Consider the following 17,631-nt stretch of genomic DNA (forward strand, 5'->3'; position numbering starts at 1 on the left):
AGGGGGGTGGATTGTGACATCCCACATCGCCCAGGGAAGTGATCCTTATATGTATATTCTCATCCCTACCTAGCACGAGGCCTTTTGGGAGCTCACTGGCTTCGGGTTTCGTAGGAACTCCGAAGTTAAGCGAGAAGGGGGCTAGAGCAATCCCATGATGGGTGACCCACTGGGAAGTTGCTCGTGAGTTCCCAAAAAACAAAACCGTGAGGGAATGGTAAGCCCAAAGCGGATAATATCGTGCTACGGTGGTGGAGCGGGCCCGGGAAGTGATCCGCCCCGGGCCGGGATGTGACATTTTCTTACGAGCCCCACGAGAGGTTCCAAATGTTATCTGAGGGCCTAGCTTGTAACAATGCCAAGCAGAAAAGACATCAACTATTAGGCCATCTCTAACTGATGGCTGGCCAGAGGGTTCGTTTTAGCCCTCTGACTCTCCAAGATTCTCCAAGATATTAATATTTTAATGAACAGTACATGCCCATATTTGCCTCCGTCTCCAACCGAGGGCCATAGGGCTCGTTTTAGCCCTGTCACGAAAAACCGTCTCCAACCGAGGGTCAAAGGGTCAAACATAATATATTATTTAAATTTAAAAACTATAACAACTTAAATTCAAATCCAACAACTTAAATTTAAAAACTACAACGATAACTGACCCAAAAAACCAAAAAAAATTAGAACTTAAATTTAATGAATGGTTTAGGTATTTATAGGAAAAAAAAAGGCCCAAAAAACCAAAAAAAAAAAAAAATGAATACAACGGCTAGGTGACTAGCCGTTGTATTCAAAAAAATTTTAAGTTGTATAACCGACAGGAATGCTATATTTTCTGGCCAGCCCTCCAGTCTTCTAGCCCTCTCAGATTCCACAGACCTCTGGCCTAACCTTCGGTTAGAGACAATTTTCGGGCTATTTTCGGCCATCTGGCCTCTGGACCCTTCGGTTAGAGATGGCCTTAATGAAGTGAAAAGATCATCCTGTTCATACCAAGTGCAAATTGACTTTTAAAGACAAACATAATGCAGGACAAAGTAAACTGTTGAAGGAAGTTAAAACATGGGTTCAGGCTTGAGAGCTGATTTACTTGAGTAAGCACCTTCATTTTCAATTCCGATCAAACGTGTAGGCTGAAGATTAGAAGACCTCGGGGTTTTTTTTTCCTTTTTTTTTAATGGCTTTTAGAAAAAAGTAATATTATTTGTTTATATTCTTTTTTTTTTAAGAGAAATTTATCTCTAATTATATATAGGGTTATTTTAGGAATAATACTGGGTGGGAAATAACATTTTAATTTTTTAACTTTTTATAATAGATGTAAATATAACGTGAGTGGAAAAATAAGATAATTGAATGAGTGTAGTAGCTCTCAACAAAAATAGAAAAAGGACAAAAAAAGGCAGAGATTGGTCTCTGCTGGATGCGAAGCAATAATTACCATAATGCCCTTGATGATATGGAAAGGACATTTCTTTTTTTTTAGAAACATATGGAAAGGAAAATTCCACTGTTGGAGGAACAGGGAGAGAGACAGAGGCTTTGCCAGTGCAGACAGAGAGAGAACACAGGCAGGCAAGCAAGCAAGCAAGCAAGCAATGCCATTGCCATTGCCAAGGAAAAGAAAGCGGCACTGAGTCAACTTGGCCGAGTTATGGGGGTGCTGCGAGTCGTCTTTTATACATGCACGTCAACACCAGCACCACCCCTTGGACACCTTCAGCGCCGCCGCCGCCACCAACCGCACTCCTCAACCGTCCAACGGTCGAGCCGATGCCGCCGGAGCCGGAGCAGTGCCTGGATTCTTGGAATTCTCGCTGGCCGACTTGAAAAGCGCCACAAATAACTTCAGCTCCGACTTCATCGTTTCCGAGAGCGGTGAGAAAGCCCCCAATGTCGTCTACAAGTGCCGCCTCCAGAACCAAGATAACCGTCGTTGGATTGCCGTCAAGAAATTTTCTAAATTGGCCTGGTCTGACCCCAAGCAATTCGCCGTATATAATCACACACACTCTCTCTCCTTCTTCTCCATTCATTATTTATTATTATCCCTCCATCTGGGAATTGTGATTAGGGTTTTCCATTTCCAATTGAATTGAGAAATTTGAACTTTGGGGAATAGGATGAAGCTTGGGGCGTTGGGAAGCTGAGGCACAAAAGGCTTGCCAATTTGATAGGGTATTGCTGCGACGGCGACGAGAGGCTGCTGGTGGCGGAGTACATGCCTAATGATACCCTTGCCAAACATCTCTTCCACTGTATGTGCCTCCTATATTCTTGAATGACTTGTTTCTTATACAATTCTTGGATTTTCATTTCTGGACAACAGGTTTGACACATTGCTTGAAATAAATGCATTTGTTCTGCTCGAGCCTCTAATATTGTAATCTCAAACCACTTCCACAAAGCTGATTCATTATCTACACGTATGCTATTTTCGTTTCAAAATTTGACTCCTTTTTTGCTTTTCCCATTCTCATATTCTTGACAAGTGACCTCGGAAATTTATTGCCTATAACTTTTCAAAGTGCTCGAGATATAAATTCCTCTCAAACTTTCTTGACAGGGGAGAATCAGACCATTGAGTGGGCTCTGCGACTAAGAGTTGCTCTGAACATTGCCGAAGCGTTGGATTACTGCAATAGTGAAGGCCGCCCGTTGTACCATGACTTAAATGCATATAGGGTTCTCTTTGATGAGGTGTTGTCTCAAATTTCCTTTCCCAAAATTTGAATATTTAGTTTTTCAGTTTTTACAAGCAGTGAGATAATATTAATCACAGATCACTGGCCCTTTTTTGATAAGTACACATATTTCTTCCTGTGTTAAGACTTTTTATCTGAAAACTGCATGGATTTATATGACATCAAAGTGGTCATTTTGTGGATGGTGTTGGCAGAACGGTGATCCTCGGCTTTCGTGTTTTGGATTGATGAAAAACAGCAAGGATGGAAAAAGTTACAGCACCAATCTTGCGTACACACCTCCTGAATATCTAAGAAATGGTAATTGTTTATTTTTTATACACCTTAGGGAGGGATAAACTGAACTCTAAAGGCAGTGAGTAAGATTATATGAAGCAGGAGTCATATTGTATAATCTGCTGGGCTTAATGAAGCCTTTGACAAGTTCCTTCCGTATGTTGTGTGGATGCTGCAGGAAGGGTCACTCCAGAAACTGTTACATTCAGCTTTGGGACTGTCCTTTTGGATCTGCTCAGTGGAAAACACATCCCTCCCAGTCATGTAAGTATTTACTGTGCCATGCACTTGTTCTGCAGTCAGTCGGTTTGGAATGGACCCATAATCTAATAGTTAAAATGCAGTGCTTCTTCTATTTGAGTTATGCAGAAGTCCAGATTCTGTATGATCACAGAGGAGTTGTTTGTTAAAATGCCTCTTGCTCATACGTGTTTAGTACTCGGCATTAGGGAACCCCTTGTTTTTAGCATGTGGTGGTAAAATATAGTCGCATATACTCAAAATAAGTTTTGCACACATGAGTTGACTTTCCTTGTAGCGGTTATTTATTTACTAATATTTATTTTTTTAACTGATATTGAATTTGTGATAGTTGAAGTAATAGGTTGAGATTCATCGCAAGACACTGATGTCGAAGAGCAGCTTGTAGCTTGGATCATAATTTTATTCCTCTATTCCTCTGATTTTGTCTGGATAATCTCGTAGTTTCTAGTACATAATTATGTAGGCTGGTTTTGATAAACAGAATCTCCTTAGAATTGATGTCTGTGTTGATGCAGGCTATTGATATGATTCATGGAAAAAACATTCTTCTCTTAATGGATTCACATCTGGAGGGAAAATTTTCAACTGAAGAAGCAACTGTGGTCTTTGATCTTGCCTCACGATGTTTGCAATATGAACCCAGGGAGCGACCAAATATCAAGGACCTTGTTGTAACAGTTGCTCCATTGCAAAATAAACCTGATGCAAGTCTTCTTGCCTTTTCCCCACGTGAATGCAATGATTTGTTATCTCCTTTGAGTTTGTCTCGTAAATATTACCATCACAGCAATTTTAAATACCTTTACATAATCCCAAGCATACTTAGTCAGCGTTTTTTTTATGACGATGATGATGCTTTGTAGGCCCCTTCTTATGTGATGCTGGGAATTCCTAAGCACGAGGAAGCACCTCCGACTCCACAACATCCTCTTTCAGCCATCCATCAGATTTTGTTAATGACACACTACAAAGATGATGAAGGAAGCAATGAGGTAATTGAATTGTGCAAAAGTAGGTTTAGATGGTTCTCTGGTTGCCCTTCTGAAAGTTTGTCTTTGGCATTAGTTGTCTTTCCAAGAATGGACTCAGCAAATGAAAGATATGTTGGAGGCAAGAAAACATGGGGACTTGGCATTTCGTGACAAAGATTTTAGATCTGCAATAGACTGCTATTCCCAGGTATTTATTCTGTAATATACAGAGAATGTGTTGTGCCCAAGGGGAAAGTATCAACAACTTTGAACCTGGTGAGTCTTTCATATACAAGGGGTTAGGGTAGTTCAATTCTTCTCCCCTAGATAATGAGTGTTGAATTTATCACGATTTCATCGTACAAGGGACAGTGCTGCTGGAAGTTTGTTGATAAATGAAATCTCGATCGTGATGTTGAGAAAAGCCATATTCATATGAGAGTCTAAGCAGTTTTTGTAATTGGCACATTGTCTTCTTGAACTGTGCAGAACTTCATGCAGTATACAGGATTTATAAGGGGCTGATGATTCATGTCATGATGTTTAGATTTACAGCCATAATTTTTCTGCAATGTTCCCTTTGTTATGATTCATTAATTTCATACAACTGATATTACAGTTCATAGATGTTGGGACTATGGTTTCCCCTACGGTGTATGCAAGAAGTCTATGTTATCTCCTTTGTGATCAGCCAGATGCTGCCCTCCGAGATGCAATGCAAGCACAATGTGTCTACCCTGACTGGTCCACTGCATTTTACATGCAGGGAGCTGCTCTTGCCAAGCTAGATATGCACAAGGATGCAGCCGACATGCTGAATGAGGCTGCAGGCCTCGAAGAAAAAAGACGTCGCGGAGGGAGATGATGGGAGAGAAGAGGATCCTGAAATGCTCTGTAATTATTTTTTGTTGCATCGAAGTTGCTTCAGCTGTTGTAACTTGTAACAGAAGTGTAGGGTTATCAAGTACAATGGGGTAGGCGAAAGTTGTATCAGTCCAGACGTGTGCAATATATAGGTAGAGGGAGATGCTTGTATCTTGTGTATCAAGTACCGCGCCATTCTTTTCCTCTAATTTTTCATTGAATAACTAATTGGTTCTTAATGTGTACTTGTGTATATGAAACTTGTGATACATCATTTTTATGATGTCACGGAGCGATAGTTAATACGTGAATTTGCTCAAGTCTAGTGTCTATCCAACTATCCAACGTATAGCTCGGCCTTTCCATCAATGAAGAGGCTCATGAATTCTTCACCATCAACAGTTTCCTTCTCTATGAGGAGCTGGGCAAGCTTGTGGAGGATATCGATGTGAGTTGTGATGATCTGTGTGGCCCTCGAATAAGCTGTCTCTACCAATTCCCTAACCTCTCCATCCACAATATCAGCAGTTGCCATGGAGTAGTCCTTTTGGGACGACATCTGCAAATTCAAACATACATTTTCCATCACTTCTCTTGCATCTCATGGGCATATGATGAAACAGTGAATAAACTACGGTAAGTAATCGTTTATAGTACCTGTTGCCCTAAGAAGGGATTGCCACCAGAGGCACCCACCGCAATTTGTCCAATCTTTTTGCTGAATCCAAATCTCTCAACCATCTGCCTTGCCACCCTTGAAACTTGCATGAAGTCGCTTGATGCCCCTGTTGTCACATTCTCCTGACCAAAGATAACTTCTTCCGCAACCCTGCAACAAAATGGAGACCAGGTTCAGAACATAAGTTCCCACACAATCTTCAATACAGCCCAAATGCAAAACGGAAGAATGAATAGACTGTTTGAAAGCAGTTTAAAACGAAGAGTTTGAATAACTGACCTTCCACCGAGGGCAACAGCCATTTGATTCTCCAGGTAGCTTCTACTGTACAGTCCAGACTCAAGTCTCTCTTCACTTGGAGCGAAGAAGGTGAGACCGCCAGCTTGGCCACGAGGGATGATGGATATCTTAGCAACAGGATCATATTCAGGCATCAATGCACCAACAAGAGCATGCCCCGCCTCTGTAAAGAAGTCACGGAATAGATGAATAAACCATGGTTAACATCGGATGATAGCAAAATCACAAGTTAACATCGGATATGAGGGGAGAACTGGTCTTGTTCTATGTATATACCATGGTAGGCGACTAATTTCTTCTTGTCTTCAGAGACAACAGCATTTTTCTTCTCTGGTCCAGCAATGATCCGCTCCAGAGCATCGGCGATCTCATCCTTACTTATTTCTTTGAGGTCACGTCTGGCTGCGAGAATGGCAGCCTCGTTCATCAGGTTCTGCAGATCGGCGCCAGTGAAACCGGGTGTTCTCCTCGCAATTTTGTCAAAGTCCACATCCTTAGCAAGCGCCTTCCCTCTAGAGTGCACCTGCCATTCAAAAATGCTTCAGCTGAGACTTGAGAGAATGTGGAATGTACAATTCTAGCATAACACCTTCAACCACACTTAAAACTCGAGCAAACGTGCAAACTAAAACGGTTTACAAGCATGCATAAAATACAATTTACAGAAAATAATTGCTTAAGCATATATGTATATGGATTTCATGCTAATTAAGAATGATAAGCTAGTAGCCTAGTCCTCATACCAGGCATTAGTTACTCACCTGCAGTATTTTAACTCTGCCAGCAACATCAGGCCTGTCGACGGTCACCTGTCGGTCAAACCTTCCGGGCCTCAACAACGCCGAGTCGAGAACATCCGGCCTGTTGGTTGCCGCCAAAACTATCACACCGGAATTACCAGAAAACCCATCCATCTCCGTCAGCAGCTGATTAATAGTCTGCTCCCTCTCATCATTCCCGCCGCCCATCCCCGCGCCTCTCTGCCTCCCCACCGCATCTATCTCATCGATGAACACAATGCACGGCGCTTTCGACTTGGCCTTCTCGAACAAGTCCCGCACTCTCGACGCCCCCACTCCCACAAACAACTCCACGAACTCGGAAGCCGCGCACGAGAAAAACGGGGTCCCAGCCTCTCCGGCCACGGCGCGAGCCAGAAGGGTCTTGCCGGTACCAGGTGGACCCACCAAAAGACATCCTTTTGGGATTTTGGCACCGAGGGCGGTGTACTTGTCTGGGTTCTTCAAGAAATCCACCACCTCCTGCAGCTCCAATTTTGCTTGGTCAGCTCCAGCTACATCGGAGAAAGTCACCCCCGTCTCTGGAACTTCTTGGAATTTGGACTTGGACCTTCCGAAATCCATGGGGCCGCCCAGCCCGCCTGGCCCTCCTGGGCCTCCTCCAGCTCGCCGAAAAAGAAGGAACAATCCGGCAAAGGCCAAGATTGGGAACAACAAATTGCCGATGAAATTGAATAGGCCACCTCCCGAATCGCCTTCGGAGACGGAAATATCGACGCCGTTCATGGCCAAAATGTCGATGAGGTCAGGGTCGTTGGGGACAACGACGGAGGCGCGGCGGCCATCGACGGCAGTTAGCTGAAGGGCAGAACCGTCTTTGACGAACCTGACTCTCTCGACCTTGCCCTTCTTGACGGCGTTGAGGAACTCGCTGTAGCGCCATTGGCTGCCTTCGGGGAGGTCAGTGGTGACCTGGGATTGGGGCTTAGGGGCGTTGAGGAGGAGGTTTTGGGAGAAAGGAGAGGAGGCGTTAGGTTTGGAAGGCTGGGCTTGGAGCACAAGTGGCGGAGTGGGAGTGGGAGTGGGCGTGTTGTCTATGGCTAGGGCGGGTTGTGGCGTGAGAGAAGAGAAGAGCAAGGCGGCTAAAGTGGCTTGGGAAGTTGCTGATTTGAATGGCTGTGAATCGGGTTTAGAGTTGAAGATGTTTTTGGTGGCGAAAAGCCTTCGCTGGGAGAAGAAGGGCAGGGGAAGTGGGAGGGATGATTTGGATTTAGAGGTGGTTTTAGGGGTGGGAGGAGAGTGGAGGATTGTGGTGGTTCCGAAGAAATTGGAAGAGAGCAAGGCGTTGGTGGCGGAAGCCATGGCTTGGGTCGGTTTGGGTTGGCTGGTGTTTGATGTTGGGTCTCCCTCTCCCCTTCTCCTCCTCTCCCTCTTGTTTTCTGTTATCTGTTGGATAAAAATTCAGCTATTTCTTTCGAAATTAGGAATGTTTATTTTTGTTTATTTTTCTGCAGATACTAGATTAGAGGGGAAATGAATGTTAAAGAAAGTTGATTCAATTTTATAGGAAAATAAATAAATAAAGAGTCTAAATTATGAATCGTGGCGACCTGAGAACTGTGAATTGTTTATATTGTATTTGGCTGTTTGTTCTCTAGATATTTTTTCTGGAAGACCCGTTTTTCACTAGGATTTTTTATTGAACAAGTTTTCTGGTTCTGCTATCTCTGCTTCAAAGTTTCGAAGAAACGGCACCATAAAATGATAAATTATTGGAATTGGATTGTTGTTGCTTGGGTTGCGCCTACGCGTTCGATATGCCATCCATCCATCCGTTCATTCATTATTTGTCGTTTTTTGTTAATCCCTTTTCTCAAGGATTTTGGAAGAGGATATACATGGGTGAGGATTCAGGATCCCATCCCTTTCCCTTTTCTTTTTCCTTTCCCCCTTCAGAGCAAGCCCAGCGTTGGGTTTTGCTCGGGGAACAGGGGAGAAACCAAGGGCCCGAGGGCCAGGGGATCAGGTCCAGCGTAGCCCAGCCCGATGGAAGGGGGAGGCCCGAGCTCCGGGCCCGTGGTGGATTGCCAGCCCGAGGTGGGGGTGACGCAAGGGTGGCGTCAGCGCAATATTTAAATTTTTTTGTGTCAGGCGCGTGCACCCCACCCGCGCATGGGGGCGCGTCGCCGACACAAAAATCAGAAGAAAAAAAATCTATCAGTTACCGTTGGGAAGCCACGTGGCTTCCCACGGTGCGTTAGATCTCAACGGTCACTTTAATTAGACCGTTCGATCTCAACGGTAAAAAAAAAAAAAAAAAGGTCAGATTTAATATCCACCGTTTGATCTGAGATCAAGGGTGGATATTAAAATGCTTTATAAATAAAAAAAATAAAAGAAAAAATAGTTTTAAAAATCTGAAAAGTTACCGTTGTGACAAGTGGCACAATTTGGAGCGTTGGAATTCAAATTTTTTTATATCCAACGGCAAAGATTAATTAATCGAATAAAAATTTTAAAAAAATTGTAAAAAATTCAAAAAAAAATCTGAAAAATCTGAAAAAAATTGTTTTTACTTTTCTATAAATACCTTCTCATTATCATCTACCTTACACAACAATTTCATATTTTCTCAACTACTTTCAATCACATTCCTTTCTTTGTCTCAAAGTTTGAATCCTTTTTTTTCAACAAAATGACCACTGGTGCAGGTACGAATTGGTCGCTTATTGAAGATGTTGCGTTGTGTACTAGCTGGGTTGAAGTTACTCATAGTTCGCTTACGGGTAATGAGATGCAGTTGCGAGAAATGTGGAGTCTTATTCATACCAATTTTCTTGAGAAAATTGGTGGGAAAAGAACCAAAGAATCGATGTCCAGTCGTTGGAAATTACTTAACCAATCGTTTAGTACGTGGAGAGACGCCTTGGCACAAGCTAGTAGTAATATTCGAAGTGGGGAAAATTACTCGGATCAGCAACATTGACGCTCATCATCCTTTTCCCTCTCATTTCTTACCCCCTGGTGATTGAACATTGCTTCTGATTCGTTAAACAATTCTTCCTCTTCCTGATTGAATTCCCACATCATCCTTGAGGAAGAAGAAGAAGACATTAAAAGAAAGAAACAGAAACTATGAATAATGATACAGATTTTTGTGAATAAGGAAGCAGAAACTATGAATAATGATAGAGATCTTGAAAATTTTGGTGTGAGATTTGTGAGGATGGATGGTGTATTATATAGAGGATTCAGAAAGGATTAGGTTGTGCGTAATGCCACGTAGCATACCGTCATTCGTTACAAATCTGATGGAAATCTATCCTCAAAGATTGTGAACAGATTATGACACGTGGCATGCCGTCATTCGTTAAAAATCTGATGGAAATCTATCCTCAAAGATTGTGAACCGATTATGACACGTGGCGCGACGTGATTGGTTAATAATCTTATCAGAAATCCATCACCAATAATTGTATTATTTTGTATTATTTAATAATACTTCGGATAATGACACGTGACGCAACGAGAACGATTAAAAATCTTATCCGATATTACAATTAAAATTATTTTGTATTATTTTATAAATAAAAAAAAATACTAATATTTTATTGCCTATTGCCAGGGTTATTGAAGTGTAACGGTGGAGATGCAAATTCTATTGCCAGAGCTACTTACTGTTCATTAAGGGCAGTTACTGTTCATTAGGTGGATTGAATAGTGTATTGCCAGGGGGAGGGCTCCAACGCTGGAGTTGCTCTTAGGAGAGTAGGACATGAGGTTTTAAGTTTGTTTTGAATTGGATATTAAGGTGAGGTTAGGCTTCCATTGGTGTGCTTATGGCCTTTCTGGACTACCATAACGGTATACCATTATCATATGTAAATGACGAAAGCACGCACGTTGTATTGTATGTAAAGTTGTGTATTCATGCAGCTCCATCATGCACACGTCCGTGTTATTGTGTTACGGCATCCTCCTAATTAGCATGTGTGTGTGTGTGTGTGTATGTATGTAAATTAATCTTCTATCATAAATGGTTTTTCAATGTTTCATATTTTATATGTGGTACAGATGCACGATCGAATTGGAGGAGCAGCATGTATGTATCTGAGTATCCGTGAAGTTTCACTTTAACTTCTTAGAAGCTCTCTTGTTTTAACTTGCCCAACTGTGGAATGATTTGGCCTCATGTTCAAACATATCTACCCACATAAATATATCAGTAGTTGTGTTGAGTACCAAGTCGTATACATGGAGACACGAAAAAGCATATGCACTCTTGTAATATATAAACAACTAGTGATGAGATCATTTAAGCCAGTCTAACAACATTAAGAAACAAATATTTGTTTAATTAATTGATTTAATTAAGCCCATTAGTGCCTAATATCTTTGTGTATTAATATTCGTGTCTGCTTTCCCCCAATCGGGACCAGGCTGGCACCCTCTCCTCATCCTCTGCTTGTATCGTGTGTCATGTATCATGTATCCTCCATCCTGTATGTATGGTATGATCAGCCGTATCGGTGGTCTAATCACCAACACCAATATATATCTTTAACATATTTGTTGCCTTACCTACCTGTAACATATCCACACTTTGTATTAATTAATGTTAAATGGAATATGCATGGAAGGAAGCTTCGTCCTGTCAAATTACTCCTACCAATTGCTCTGCTCTTGTTGTTCTTGCTCTCCCTTAATCAAATAGAGCCTTAGCTGTCAGTGTATGTTGCCAATTAAACTAAACAATTCCACAAGTCCGTACCTACTGATCGTCAAACCGATTCTTCCTGCTATACTTCCTCAAGTTAGATCCAAATATTCTGGCTAATGAAGGTCCCCAGCTATATATACAAGACCGTATCACCAAGTTTGCATATATCTGTCTATCTAAATCTCCACTCCATAAACTCTTCAACAATTGACATATCCTTGATCTGGCCGCTCATATTTGTCCATCACCTCATTCAATTACATATAAAATCCAATTAATTTCAGAAGGAATTAATGGCCATGGCATGCCCAAATTTTGAAGCTCTCAGAGACCTGCACAACTCCGCCAATAACCTTCTCCACTCCCCGGTGATCCAACAAGCTCTCATCAACGACGTCGGACAGGAGAAATGGGTTCATCAAGTGTCAGAAGCGTCTCTAAGAATGCTGGATGTGTGCGGCATTTCCAAAGACATTCTTTCGGTCGTGAAAGAACATCTCCAAGACCTTCAAACCATGTTGCGCCGAGGAAGCAGCAGCGGAGAAGCGGACAAATGTAACAAGATTGCAGCCTACAACTGCTACAGGACGAAGCTAAAGAAGGAGACGCTCAAGTGCTTGAAATATCTCAAAGGAATAAGGAACAGGTCCAATACTAATTCTTCACAAGTATATATGGACTACAACCTTATGGTAGTTGTAGACGTGCTCAGTCAAGTGAGGGTGACTTCCGTTTGAATTGTGGAGACTCTTTTGTCCCTGATTTCCGTACCATGGCTGGAGCAGAAATCATCGGCTTCCTTCCAGTTCATGTCCAAGTTTATGCGTGTGAGTGGCCGCCAACGAGTGTACGATGCATGCGATGCGACGGCGCTTCCAAGTGCGAACAAAAGATTGGACGCTGTCGAGATTGCCGTTCAAGACCTTGAAGCTGAGCTAGACTGCATGTTTAGACGTTTGATTGACACCAGAGTCGCCCTTCTCAACATACTTACCAATTAACTACCTCAATTAACCCATTCATTAATTCAGTTGATCATCGGTTGGAACTTAATACCCTCCTCCTCGGCAATTGCAAACCACGATGTCACGATTCGTTCATTTTTCGTTAGGCTGCCGTACCGTGATCGAGTAACTGTGGTGTTACCAATTCTTTGATAATGTACAATAAACTCTCTTTTCCCGCTTCAAGGATCCAATACGTAGTGTAATTGTAGTTCTACATTCCATGCAACTTGTTTACGTACAAGTATATGATTTATTTTTCCACCTCCAGGGGGGGGATTTCAAGATGAGTTGCAGAAAAATTAAAACAATTAAAGCGAAAGAAAAATGGAACGAAAAAGGGAAGTAGTTTCAACTTCACAAGGTGTGTAAAAAATACAAGCATCATAAATATAACATTCTGAAACGGAGTTTGATGTCATCAACATCATTCATATCACAATATTTTTCTTCACAATCACTTTATTATACCGAAATCAAGAAAGATGCTCCACATGACGCTTTCACTGGTATCCCGCCTAATAAGCCGTTTATGATATCGACTCTTGGCTCTTCCACAGGAACCTGCAACAATACAGTAAAGCCTCGTTTCAATTATTTCTTTCTACCGACATTTCCTTCTATGCGAAAAATTAGTTACTGAAACGATAAAGTCTGTTTGAGAACACCCAAAAAATAAAAAATTGAAGGCCCTAAACAAAAGCAAACAAGGATAACAGGCACTGGTCCACAAACTCATGGACTTACTCAATTACTGGCCCCTTTCTTCAAATGAAAACCATGGAGGAAGCAGAGTTTCAACAAGCATAAATCAAACCAAGCCAAACTCGGCATCATGATCCTTGTGTTTAGAATTTACTTCATTCAAATACATATTAAATACTAAGTCTACGCCATAATTCTAAAATGAAAGGCATATAATCATCGATCAACAGTGTGTAAGCATAGTTACAACTGATCAGACCCAGTTGGTAGCCACTAGCCAGAGCTCTACTCTAAATAGGAGTTCATAAGTTCAAACCCAACTCCCCAAACGTCACAACTGATCAAAGAATGAAAAGTATCACATAAAGCAAACAAAATACAGTGGATCATATGAGTATATATGATAACTTAGCCAAGTATCTTTAGCTAAGACAAAGAAGGATAAACGGTACCTAATGATGATCCTCGTGGCCCTCCCAGGGGTGTCTCCAACCCTAAAAAACATATTAAGAAAGAGAGTAACTTGAGTTTATCAAATTGCAGAGAAAGATGAAACAAGAGAAGCACATACCAAAACTACAGGACCATCCTTCTTGGCCCTGTACAGTACCCAAAACCTGATGCATCAAAATTTTAAGGAAAAAAAAAAAACAGTAAGCTTCACGGAAATGCACCAAGGAAAAAAAATACACAAAGCAATATTTCAATAGAAAAATAAGTCAAAGTTAGTAGTAAACTTAGAAAGTGAATAATACATTCAATCTGCAATATATCAATGCAGGGACTGAGGTTTACACCAATAGTAAACCTCTCCAAGGTTCAAACTTGAACTTTATCCCAAATTGCATGATTCCAACGATACACATTCAGTTACCATTGTCCTCTATGCTCAAGAGTTAACGCCTAGCACCAAAGCAACCTTAAACCGGTCACGGATTGAAAGAAAGAAAAAAAACGAAGTAATGTGTGATACTATAGCTTTATATACGCCAGTCAACACCCAAATGTTGGCCATTATAGGAAATCCCATAATTCAATCTCGAGCAAGACGAACTTGTTGATATTTCAGCTCCATTATATTAAACAGCCACAATCTCCAACTCGAATCCCAACATTAAAGTGAATTCTAATTTCTTCCTGTTAGTATTTTCATGTCTAAGTTCCTAACCAATCGATCCCCACTCGTATTTGAAAGAACCCCAACATTCAAGTGAATGAATTGCAATTTCTTCCTATTAGCATTTTCAGGTCTAAGTTCCTAACAATCGGTGCCTTAACATGAAATTCCGAAAACATTAGAAAGTGTACCAAAAAAAAAGATTAAAACAAAAAGGCACGCAGATCCAACATAGCAGAAATTTTACCAAAGCTAATGTACGAAATCGGCAGAGTAGACGGAGTTTACCACATCACAGCACACATGCCTTTGCCGGTGAGGGTGTGCCACCGCTTTGGCTGATGCACCGTGATTCCCCTATACGTTATGCCCTCGCCGTGTCCTCCTCCCATCTTCGCCGATCACTCTCTCTTTCTCTTTCTCTTTCTCTTTCTCTTTCTGAGCTAGCCCTAGACTCCAAAATGAAATCTCTCTCAATTAAGAAATGCTCCAGACCCGATGACAACTCTACCATTCCCGACCCACTTTTGCTTCTCATGACGACAAAAGTTATTTCCCATCGTGGGCTTCGCTTGACTAGTTTTTCTGCAAGCCCAACTTAGTTTTTGAAACAGAATTTTTAAGTTAATGGAATTGCAATATGGATGGTATATAATAAAATAAAGCCGTTTTGAGGTTTTCTATGAAATGAAGCATGCAGCGGAGCTACTACGAAGAAAACCCAGGACAGGCCCATAGGAAAACCAAAGTTTTATTTTGCTTGCATCTTTAAAAGAGTTTATTTCTTTTATCAAATTAAATTTATTTTTGGGGATTTTTATCATACTTTTCAAATATAGTTGATGGCGCCTTTTCTTTTCTTTTTTTCTTTTTTTATTTTTTTATTTTTTTTATTTTTTTATTTTTTATTTTAGAGAAATACAATAATTCATTGCAAGCAAATTTAGTATACAAACAAACTGAGAATAGTGTGCATACTTGGTCTCAATAAAATCTTGCTGGGAATTTCACTCCGATTGAAGGAAAAAAAGTGTCTTGCACAACATAAAGGACCTATCCTCAAATGTCAATACATAAACAAATTCCGAACTATCTTCGAACAAAATATGCAACTCAGGGGGTCTTCAACCAACTAAACTGATTGGTTACAAAGCTTTCAACCATTTCATGCAGTGAGCGTCAACAGAGTGGCAAAGCTTTCGACCATTTCTTCCATAGTCTTTTCCACACACTGCAACTCAGTCTCAACCACCGATAGAGAATGTCTCCAATTAGTTGGACCAACATCCACATAGTATTAGTATGAGACCTATGCCCACAAAACCACGAACATGAAATCAAGGTAACTCGACGCCATCGCTATAGACGAAGCAGTCACTTCTTTTAGAGAAACCTAAGAAGACCTAGGAACCCTAGACAGCAATTTTACAAGAAGACCAAGACTAAACTAAAATAATTAAAACCAATCCATTGACCCATCACCACCTGCAACTAGTGCAAGTCCGTTGCATCCAAGAGCCAAGGCCGCCAAGGGAAGGCGGAGCCACCACTAAACAGTTAAGAAAGACCGCATAACACAGAAAATCAAGCCATAGGGGGGGATTTGACTCCCCAACAACAAAAGATCTTTGATACAAGTGAGAATTTAAGATAAGACGCACAATGACTCTCTCAAAAGTCAAAATGTCATAAAAAGCTCACAGTATAGTATAGTAATATGAAATTGAATGAATTAATCAATGATATGAGTGACCACATACATTTCATCACCCATAACTAAGGTGACAAATTAATCTATTAGATTGTTAATAAATGTGATATTGGTAGTGGTGGTGATGATAGTGTAAAGTCAAATTAAATGGGTATCCATTAACAACAATCGATTGATTTGCCACCTCTACCCATAACAACGGATAATATAAAAAGAAAGTGGAAGAGACTTTTTAGAAAGTACTCACACAACGATTAACCCAAGAGTTTTTTTTTTTTTTTTTGTATTATATTAACATTTAATGTGTAATTTATGTTATTCTTTTTAATATTTATATGAAATCATTATTGACACTCTAAAAATCTTATTTCACTCCAAACTTTGTTTAATTATAAGAAATATACACGTGAATAGTGTAAAATGAGGTTTTTAGGGAACGTTTGTTTGCCCTCACTAAATTTCCTTGGATTGGACTGGCTTAGCCAAGATTGCTAGCCAGTGTTTGGTGCGAACAAGGATTATCATTAATGAGACTAAGTCTTTCGTTAGGTAGTCTTAGCGAGGACCCCCAATATGTATGAGATTGTTAGTCTCGTTCCCAAACCTGCTTCGTTTGCCTATTGCATCGTCTACACGTTGGGTCATTTGCAAGAGTTCCTTTGCAACACCGTTTGCCCACTGCACATGTCTGAAACAAAGCCCACCCACTGCCTAAACCTTAAAATCCAACTACCAAAATAAAAAAATTAAAAAAAACGTAAAACAATAACAACGACAAAATCCAACCCTAAAATTCAAAATCCACCCATTGCCAGAAAATTTCGAGATGGCTTTGCAGGTGGAGAAGCCAACGAATGTATCAGAGGGAGGAAAGAGATCCGAAATTTTTTGGGAGAAAAAAGGATGAAGAAGGTGGAGATGCTTAACAGCGGTAAGAGGGAGGGTGGAGATGCATGTATTATTATATATGCATTAAATAATATTATATATAAATTAAAATAATATAAAATATTACTATATATGAATTAAATAATTTAATAATTAGTTCGTTAATTATCCTGCTTTTTACCTTGACATTGCATCAAACGTTTAACTAAGTTAATTCAGCTTAGTCTATTCTAAACCAGTCAAACTTAGTCCTTAAAGCTAGTTCGGTCCGAATGTTCGTGATGTCTCATAGCAGTGCTTATTTGCCAAAGGGTCGTCGCCTTTTGCAAGTTCACCAGAAAGTGATGCAAGGTTTTGTCGTTGTGATCGTTATCTTTATATTTGGTTGGATTTTGTTTTGTAAGGTAAGTAATCATATTGTATTCCAGATTAATGATGTTTTTCGCTTTATTTGATAAATGAAATACTTATCTTAAAATAAAGGGAATTTTAATGAAAAACCATATTTTTACACTAAAAAATCAATTATGGTACTATTCACTTTATCATTTATTTTGTCTTTATCGTTAAAACTCAAAGTTTTCAAACCCTTTTGCATTAGTTTTCCTTAAAATATAGAACTTTAAAGATAGTGCAATTTTGACCATTGTATTTATTTAATTTTTTTTTTTATGGCATGATAAAACAGAT

General features: G+C 40.4%; 3 protein-coding genes across 4 annotated transcripts; 2 read left to right on the forward strand and 1 right to left on the reverse strand.

Moving 5' to 3' along the window:
• Positions 1–1,848: 1,848 nt before the first annotated feature.
• LOC137730923 (serine/threonine-protein kinase BSK1-like) lies at positions 1,849–5,360 on the forward strand. 2 transcript variants are annotated; one of them, XM_068469936.1, is made up of 9 exons: positions 1,861–1,991; positions 2,120–2,255; positions 2,564–2,697; positions 2,897–3,002; positions 3,157–3,242; positions 3,758–3,946; positions 4,106–4,234; positions 4,308–4,421; positions 4,833–5,360. In XM_068469936.1, exons 2-9 carry the CDS (start codon positions 2,219–2,221, stop codon positions 5,076–5,078), a joined length of 1,041 nt encoding a protein of 346 aa, XP_068326037.1. In that variant the 5' UTR covers positions 1,861–1,991; positions 2,120–2,218; the 3' UTR covers positions 5,079–5,360. The 2 variants fall into 2 exon arrangements, with proteins under 2 accessions (XP_068326045.1, XP_068326037.1); XM_068469944.1 differs by having other exon boundaries at positions 1,849–2,423.
• On the reverse strand, positions 4,775–8,511 carry LOC137730909 (ATP-dependent zinc metalloprotease FTSH, chloroplastic-like). The gene is made up of 5 exons (XM_068469912.1): positions 6,818–8,511; positions 6,333–6,579; positions 6,036–6,219; positions 5,735–5,906; positions 4,775–5,636 (listed from the first exon to the last, which is right to left on the reverse strand). The coding sequence occupies exons 1-5, from the start codon at positions 8,156–8,158 to the stop codon at positions 5,415–5,417; spliced, it is 2,166 nt and encodes a 721-aa protein (XP_068326013.1). The 5' UTR covers positions 8,159–8,511; the 3' UTR covers positions 4,775–5,414.
• Positions 8,512–11,815: 3,304 nt separating this feature from the next.
• On the forward strand, positions 11,816–12,253 carry LOC137741612 (uncharacterized). Its single transcript, XM_068481312.1, has one exon. It carries the CDS (start codon positions 11,816–11,818, stop codon positions 12,251–12,253), a length of 438 nt encoding a protein of 145 aa, XP_068337413.1.
• Positions 12,254–17,631: the final 5,378 nt, after the last annotated feature.

Source organism: Pyrus communis, chromosome 1 (genome assembly GCF_963583255.1).
Source record: "Pyrus communis chromosome 1, drPyrComm1.1, whole genome shotgun sequence".
In the NCBI taxonomy this organism is placed as follows: domain Eukaryota; kingdom Viridiplantae; phylum Streptophyta; class Magnoliopsida; order Rosales; family Rosaceae; genus Pyrus; species Pyrus communis.

Bases quoted from the DNA above. Each gene is read 5' to 3' on its own strand.
- LOC137730923 (XM_068469936.1), top strand. From the start codon at position 2,219: ATGCCTAATGATACCCTTGCCAAACATCTCTTCCACT. The intron at 2,256-2,563 runs GTATGTGCCTCC...CTTTCTTGACAG, and splicing joins TGCCAAACATCTCTTCCACT to GGGAGAATCAGACCATTGAG. The intron at 4,422-4,832 runs GTATTTATTCTG...CTGATATTACAG, and splicing joins CAATAGACTGCTATTCCCAG to TTCATAGATGTTGGGACTAT.
- LOC137730909 (XM_068469912.1), bottom strand. From the start codon at position 8,158: ATGGCTTCCGCCACCAACGCCTTGCTCTCTTCCAATTTCTTCGGAACC. The intron at 5,907-6,035 runs GTCAGTTATTCA...ATTTTGTTGCAG, and splicing joins GCTGTTGCCCTCGGTGGAAG to GGTTGCGGAAGAAGTTATCT. The intron at 5,637-5,734 runs GTACTATAAACG...TTGAATTTGCAG, and splicing joins ATCCCTTCTTAGGGCAACAG to ATGTCGTCCCAAAAGGACTA.
- LOC137741612 (XM_068481312.1), top strand. From the start codon at position 11,816: ATGGCATGCCCAAATTTTGAAGCTCTCAGAGACCTGCACAACTCCGCC.